Source organism: Gossypium arboreum, chromosome 6, assembly GCF_025698485.1.
Source record: "Gossypium arboreum isolate Shixiya-1 chromosome 6, ASM2569848v2, whole genome shotgun sequence".
Lineage (NCBI taxonomy): Eukaryota > Viridiplantae > Streptophyta > Magnoliopsida > Malvales > Malvaceae > Gossypium > Gossypium arboreum.
In genome coordinates this window covers 83255924-83264341 of record NC_069075.1, presented here as the reverse complement: position 1 = coordinate 83264341, position 8418 = coordinate 83255924, and the positions used below count along the sequence as shown (strand labels likewise).

Genomic DNA, 8418 nt, shown 5'->3' with positions numbered 1-8418 from the left:
GAATGTATTAGTACTGTTATTTACTATGATGGTGAGGTCTGCAACACTGAGAACGGTGTTGTTTTTTTATCGGAGAACACAGTGAGACTGGTTTTTAACCAAAACATAGATTTGATAGAACTTCGTAAAAGAATTAGGTGTAAAATCTTCGAAACAACGCCAATGACAGTTTTGTCTATTAAGTATCGATTTTGTGCTTCAGTTGATCCTGTGACATATGTCTCATTCGACATCAAAGGTGCTCGTAGCTTAGAGGCTATGGTGCAGACTCATCTTGCTAGTGGATCACCCTATCTTGAGTTATATATGCAATTTTCATCGCCAAATAATGGATTTACAACTTCAACATTTGTCACTGGCCTAGAGGAATACACAACCCCTACCTGACACTCCGTTAATGGGTGGCAAAACACGGAAGCGCCTGTGTTTAGTAGTAGTATGGAATACCCAACCCCTGTACGTCACTCCATTAGTGGATGGGACATGCACCTTAGTGGGTCGATGTTTGATGCAGGAAATACATACTAGAGAATGACATCAACTTTTAGTGGTTGGCAATCCACATCTGATTGAAGACGTTGTGAAACGTCCATAATGAGGGATGATGTACTCCTTACGACGTCCACCGGCTAGGGACCTTATACATTGCACGTGATTATGGGTCAGATGATGAGTCCGATGGGATCCACCTCGAGAGGCCGACCCTGATGGTGCAGAAGTTGAATTACTTTCTGAACCAGAGCCTGTTCCAACCATACCTGAAGATGTTGAAGGGGGTTCAGATGATGAAGAAGAAGATCCGTGATTCAGGGCATACTCGCCTCCAGCCCACATACATAACGTCGATCTATCTCAAGATGATGTGTTGGAGTTTCCAGATCTACCATATAGAATGCGTGACTGTACAAGTTCCTCATTGGGTTCGGGTGAATTGGAAGTTGGTAAGGAGTTTTCCAATAAAGATAGTTTTCTTGGTGCATTAAAATAACATAACATCATGAACGAGATTAACTACAAAATGGTTAAATCCAAATCCGATAAGTTTGAGGCCAAGTGTGCAGTGCAAGACGGTATATGTTCATGAAAAATCATGGCCTCGTTGAAGAAAAAGATAGGCTTGTGAGAGATAAAAAAGTAGAAAGGTCCACATACATGTGTTGTCGGTACAGTATCACTAACTGTTTAGAGTTTTTTAATAGTACTGTTATTACGTACTGTTGCATTTTTTAACGTACTTCATTGACAGGTGTTTCGAAAGATCATCCTAAGATGGATTCAGATATGTTAGCTACCTTAATACTACCAACGGTGAAGGCGGATCCCAGAACTTCAGTATCAGTCTTAATTGCCAATATTCGTAGCCAGTTGAGGTACACGCCCTCTTACTGCAAGGCTTGGATAACTAAGCAGAAGGCGCTGGAAAAGATGCATAGTGGGTGGGATGCTTCATATAATGAAGTGTGGCAGTGGTGTTAGGTGCTGGAGAGATATGTCCCTGGTTGCGTAACAGACTTTGAAATAGAACCTGAGTACTACAACGACCAGTTGCTCCGTGGATGCCAAGTATTTAAGCGTCTGTTTTGGAGCTTTAAGCAATGCCGAGACGCATTTCTATATTGCAAGCCATTGGTAAAAATTGACGGTACCTTTATGTACGGTAGATATACCCATCAACTATTGCTAGCTGTGACACAAAATGGCAGTGGGAGAATCCTTCTAATTGCATTTACAATAACACTGGGAGAGTCAGCTGATGACTGTGATTTCTTTCTTTCTAGGTTAAGGAGGCATGTCTGCTCCCAACCTAATATCTGCGTCATATCAGATCGGGGCACTGGAATATTAATCGCAATTGAGCGACAGGGAAGCCTATGGCATCACACACACCATCGGTATTGCCTAAGGCACATTGCGTCTAGCTACTAGGGGAAATTTTGATTTACAAGTGAAAAACGACAAGTGACCAACATGGGTATTTAATATCTATTAATATAATTTCGTTTGTAATATTGAATTTATTTTAAATGGAAAAGTGGTATGTAATTTTTGCTATCAACTTATATTGGTAGGGTATGAGATAAGTAAGGACCGTTTTTATGAGATGTTGGTGGTTTTGCGTTCAGTTAATGAAGAAGGCGCAGACTACCTCTGAAACATACCTTTCGAACAGTGGATACAAGTATACGACGGCAACCTACGATATAGTCATATGACTTCAAACCTGACTAAATACATAAATTCTGTTCTAAAAGGAACACGTTATTTTCCGATAACATCGATTGTTCGAGAGACATATTTTCGTTTAGCGGCACTATTTTCGAAGCGACCAGTGAGTTATAAAGGCCAAATGTAAGGAGGCCATATATGGTGCGCAAAGGTATTGCAAGAAATTAACAAAGCGAAGGCCCAGATGAACACCATGCACACAGTCTGTCATGATCGAGACGACCTATGGTTTCGTGTGACGGTGTTTGACAAACTGTACGAAGGTATTATTGGCGGGAAATATCGTGTACACTTGAGAAATAAGACTTGAGACTATGGGAGGTTTGACGCACTTCATTATCCATGCGTTCATGTAATTGTTGCTTGTTAAAATCTCCGTCTAGATCCCATGAGCTACGTCGACGAAGTGTACAAACTAGAAACCATGTTCAACGTATGAAGACACGTATTTCAAACTGTCCCAATAAACGTAAGTGGTCGTCTATATCGCTTGCTCCGTTTAAGCTGTTACCAGATAGAGAATTGCGTCGCAAACCAAAGGGTCAACCTTGATCGAATAGAATACGTACCAATATAGATATTCGAGAAACAACCAATCAACAAAAGTTGTGCGGATGGTGTAGGAACCCAGGCCATACAAGTAGATCATGTCCAAATCGAAATAGTTGATAGTTGTCGTAAAAAATTATGTTGTATTATTTATATTTTATTAAATGAAACTATGTTGTATTACAATTATCTTATTCAAAAGAAATTTTATTTTATTAAATGAAACAATATAAAAAAGTTTGTACAAATATATTAAAAAAATCAATGTCCGTGGCGGTCAGAATCAGTGCCACATGAGGGTTGTCGACGCGTCCGTGCTGGATTCCTCATTAGATCAGTTTCCGGCGAGGGTTATGGTTCCTTCGGCAGGGGATCTGGTTATGGTGTTGGGAGGGTGATCCACCTTGATAGAATAATGACTACAACGGTGTTTGCATCACCCATGGCGGAAGTGTTTGAATATCGTAAGGTGATAGGGATTGGTAGAAAGAAGAGCTCTCCGTTGGTGGCTTGTGTGATCCCTCATACGACGACGGGCTATAGATCAGCGGTTGACTCGGAGTAATTGAGAACAGAGATGAACTGGGCCATGGATTCCAACCTACCATAGGATTAGGAAAAGGAAACATATAAGGGTTAGGATACATATAAGGGCTAGGATACGCTCTAGCATAATCTGAAAAGGCTGTGATGTGGGTGTCGTCGATTGAACTGTTGGGCCTGGTGATTGTGTGGGTGCTGTTGATGGGCCTGCATCGTCGTCCCTTCTTCTTGGATTTAAAGGGTCCAGTCGTTTCCTTTGGGCACAAATTTATTGTCGTCTCTCCTCTTCTGATAATAAATATGGCTTGTCATGGATCCTAAACCATGGCATGTATTACGGTACACATGCTAACTCTAGAACGATGATTGGTTCCTAAGTAGGTATATAATCATACTGATTTTTCCATATTTCGATATAGTGTGACCAGAATCTCAGCCAATTCGTATGTAGTTACCGTAAGTTGACTTTGTGCTCATCATAAAACACCTCGGGTGCCACGGGAATCAGTTGTCGGAATCCAAATTGCCGCAATACTCAATCTGACTGGTGCATTTCCACGGTAGCAAAGTTCTCCAATGGGACCTTCACATGCTAAACATTTAGATTTTAAAAGAATTCATCCAGAATTACTGCCGGAATTACCGGATCCTTGTATGGTGTCTATTAAAACTATATGAACATGATAAAAATATTACTTATATACATAATACATAATACTAAATACGAAATGACTATTTTATTATTTATATATATTTTATTTAATACTTACTTGTGCTTCTGATCGTTGGTCTAATAGAAGCTGTATATCTTCAAGAGAGGTAGGTATTCTGACATAACTCGTAGAATGGTTTCACCTAATTAAATAAATTTTTAGCATATAATTATATTCTAAATCTACGTAATAATTGTAAAATCTAATATAAAATTTACCTCGTTATGAGTGGAAATATATATGGGTGGTCCAGTCGAGGACGTAAAAATAGAAAGCAAAATCGTGCCCATGATTGCAGTAGTGATAGGCAACCTCCTATTTTGGCTTTGTTCGGTCGCGTCGCCCTGCACATTTCATTGTACAATGTTGCCAACACGGTAGACCCCCAACTTAATTCACCAGCTGCTCTAAAATCTATGAGTTTCAGCAGCCATCTCAGATGTACAAGGTTTCGTGACAAGTCCGGCATCAGATAACCTTCAATCATCTCAAGAATGTATGCTCGAGCATATCGTATTCTTTTGAGTTCAGTCAAATCATTATCCGGCTCCGGGAATGTGTCTCGTAACCAGCCTATCTCGATCCGACCTCCATTAATATTATCCGGTATAGCAACCAAAAGCTCGTAGCATACGGCTCCCCAATCAGTAGATGATGCGGGCCCGATAACTGCGCACCCATCCACCGGTACTCCCAATTGCAAATGCACGTCTTCCAGAGTGATAGTACACTCTCTGCATGGATGATGAAAAGTGTGCGTCTCGGGTCTCCACCTCTCTATCAACACACTGATTAGTTTCGGGCCCAACTTGCACCCCTTGCCTATCGTGACCACGTGCCAAAATCCCGCTTCCCGCAAGTAATTCTCGATCAACGGCGATGGAGGACCAAACATATTATGGATGTAGCAATGCAACACCCGATCTACAGACTGTTATAAAAATTTATAAAACAAAAATTAATTAAAATTGCATAAATTAATTAATGCAAACATCATAAATGAAAAAAAATCAAGCAAGATTGAAATTTTAATTATAATTGCATAAATGAATAATATATCAAATAGTATTGCAAATTTAATTAAATTTGCATAAATTAAAAAATATCGAATAGTATTGAAAATTTAAAATTATCACTTACCATTGTCATTTGATCAACGGAGATGTGCTTATTATCGAGACGGATTAATTCTCCGCCCATTGCTAACACGATCGGATTTTTTTAATTTAAAAAAATAAAATTCAAAAAAATTTAAACAAAGAAATTTGATAGAATTTTGATAGAAATTTGATAGAAGTTTGAGAAAATTTCAATGAAATTTGATAGATTTTTTAAGGGAATATTGAAAGAATGTTAAGAATTATGAGAGAATTGTGTGAAAAATAAATGAGGGGAAAGGAATTTTGAGAGGATTTTAGAAATTGTGAGAGATTTGTGTGAAAAAATAATTTGGGGGCCTTTTATAGTTTTTTTTGGACCGTTGAAAGCCAACGGTCGAATTTTTGATCGTTACACGGGCAAAACGCTTCCCAAGGAAGCGTTTTGCTGACGTGGACACTAAAACGCACTGACGTCAGATCGTTTTGGGGAAAAACGGCTTAATTCGATAAATAACCCAATAAACGGCCCAATTCTGTTATTAATGTTTAAAAACGGACTTTTGGTTAAAATAACCTATAATATTAATAATAATTATAAAATATCGTTACATAATTTAAATTTTTGTTTATCTGCATTTAAATGTGATTAATGAATTTAATTGTATGATTATTGATCTGAACTATAAAGTATCTCATTTGCAAAATTTTAATGGATATATTGCATTTAAGATTAAAAAACAAAATAGAGACAGATTGCATTTAAGATTATAGAACAAAATAAGAACAAGATTTGGCAATACGTCAGGCTCTACAAAGGTTTGTTCTTTTGAGAGGTATTCAACATAATAGTTACTTGGGAAAAAATGAGACTCATGGTTTAAAATAGAAATGAAATATTGATTTTGATATTTAAAATTCGTCTCCACTCCACTTTATAATACTTTTATGAATTTTTACTAAATATTTTCTCAAATTCTTCATATTTTTAAATTTAATAAAATAAGATAAAATTTTTTCTAAATAGTTAAAATTAAAATTGAATAGAAATCATTTTTAGATATAGGATACAGTGACTTAACAATAGAAAGTTTACAATTTAAGCACCCACACTACATAGGTCGATCATTTTGGTTGTTATTTTATTCAAATACTCGCCACTCTTTTGACCTATTAATTTATATAAACACTTTCCAACTTCAACAAACACTCATCGTTTCTTTATTTGATTTAATATTAATATTAATATAAAATTTAAATTTATTATTTTTAAAAATATTTATGTATATTTATATATTTTTAAATTTTTTTGAATTAAGATAAAATTGAGAATATTTATAAACTTTGAGAGTTATTTTTAAAATTATGACTAAATTGATATAATATGCAAAAGAAGAGGGTTAAATTTTTATTATATCGATTTTTTAACTGCCACCTTATTGTTTGTGATTTTAATGAAAATGACCAAAATGACCGAACTATATAATATGAGAGTTTAAATTACATCTTCTTCTTTTTTAAATTTTGAGTGCCTAAAATGAGTTTTTTTATAATAACAACCATCTATATAATTTACCCTTAAATATATATACACCAAAATATGGAAATATCTTTCATTCATCCTAAGAAACAAGCCAATTATTTTTGGAGGGCTCTTGAAGTTAAGTTAAAAGCTTTAATTTGTTGAAAGAAAAATAATAAAAATTAAATAAAATCAAAATTTAAATTTAAAAAACCAATTAAAATGTTTTGACATTTAAATTTATATTGTTTAATCAATACATTATTATTACATGATGGTTTTGGTAATCAAAATGTTATGGTTGATATAAAGATTTTATAACCAATTTTGTGGTTACTAAACTATATTTTAATACTTAAGTCATTGTGAAAACCATATATTTAGTAACAAGAAAAATCGTTGGAATATGTATGACTTTTTAGTCCTCAAAGTCATTGCTATGTATACGAAAACTATTTTATACATGTAAATATAATAATAATAATTAAATATATAAAAATAATGATATGTTCCAACGTATGAATTTTTAAAGCTTAATTTTAGATTTAATATGTTAGCAAGACCGGATACTTTGCCCATACACTAAAAGAAAACAAATTTAAAGAAAATTCTTTTTTTCCACAAAACAAACACCTTATAGAAGAAAGGAATAATCATATAATTCTATATATTTTATTTCTAATTTAAAAAAATGTGATTTTTCTGAAATTTTTATATTTTTATTTTTATATTTTTTTAAAAAGACAAATATATTTTTTTAATTCTTGAAATTTTATATAACTTTCCATTTTTATTTGTTAAATTTTTTGATATTTTTCTGAATTTATTTGACATTTTCTTATTTCATTCTTTTTTGAATTTTATGTATTTTAGAAATAAAAATAAATATTTTTAATTATGGGAATTTTATATAATTCTATTTTTCTGATTAAAAATAAAAATTTTCTGAATTTTTTTATTTTTATTTCTCATTTTCCTAATTTATTTTAAGAAAATAGGAATCAAGTGACGTGATGCACTATTAACATCGTCAATGGCTGGGGTAAAGTGATAACAAAGTTGGAAGCTTCAGGTATAAAACTGTTAAAAAATTCTTTAAATATTAAAGTGATAATTGGGTTCAACTTTGGGGGCCAAATAATATGTTAACCCTCAATCGTACAGCCAAATCGTACAGCCAAAACATATTTAAATGTGAGTTAACATCATGCAAATAATCATTACAAGCATTATTGTATCATTACAAATGAAAATTGAGCTTACGTGGGCCTTAAAACATTAATTGGAAGCTCAAAATACAAAATCTGAAAGTTAAATCTTAGTACCTGAGTTAATATATTGATACATAGTTGTATGTCTCAAGACTTGTCTCTCTTAAAGCAAACTTTAACTAATAACTTTGAATATCTCGAGACATACACCTAGAAATGTATACTTAGCCCAATTTATTTATCATATCTAAAAACACAAGCCCAAAAATAAAAAATAAAAATAAAAAAATGCACGAAGTCATGCGATCATGCCTACCAAACATGTTAGACACTACACCAAAGCAATACCAACAAGTTTAACATACTAAAATAAATGTAAAACGTATCAGTTCAGGGTAAAAAATACATTAAATCAAAATTTGACCCTTTAAGTAGTTTAAAGATACTAGAACTAATATGCAATTCCATTAAAAGTCACAACATTTAAACCAAGTGCATTATAAGAACCAATAGTGTTAATAATATGTGTCATAATGGCAACATAACCAAAAGCGACA

At 33.7% G+C, this 8418-nt stretch overlaps 1 protein-coding gene across 1 annotated transcript; it reads right to left on the bottom strand.

Moving 5' to 3' along the window:
* Positions 1 to 3794: 3794 nt before the first annotated feature.
* LOC108485336 (protein MAINTENANCE OF MERISTEMS-like) lies at positions 3795 to 5231 on the bottom strand. Its single transcript, XM_053029332.1, has 3 exons — positions 5172 to 5231; positions 4344 to 4962; positions 3795 to 3910 (listed from the first exon to the last, which is right to left on the bottom strand). Exons 1-3 carry the CDS (start codon positions 5229 to 5231, stop codon positions 3795 to 3797), a joined length of 795 nt encoding a protein of 264 aa, XP_052885292.1.
* Between the last annotated feature and the right edge of the window lie 3187 nt (positions 5232 to 8418).

Bases quoted from the DNA above. Each gene is read 5' to 3' on its own strand.
- LOC108485336 (XM_053029332.1), bottom strand. From the start codon at position 5,231: ATGGGCGGAGAATTAATCCGTCTCGATAATAAGCACATCTCCGTTGAT. The intron at 4,963-5,171 runs GTAAGTGATAAT...TTTTTATAACAG, and splicing joins CCGTTGATCAAATGACAATG to TCTGTAGATCGGGTGTTGCA. The intron at 3,911-4,343 runs GTTGCCTATCAC...CTAAATGTTTAG, and splicing joins GAACAAAGCCAAAATAGGAG to CATGTGAAGGTCCCATTGGA.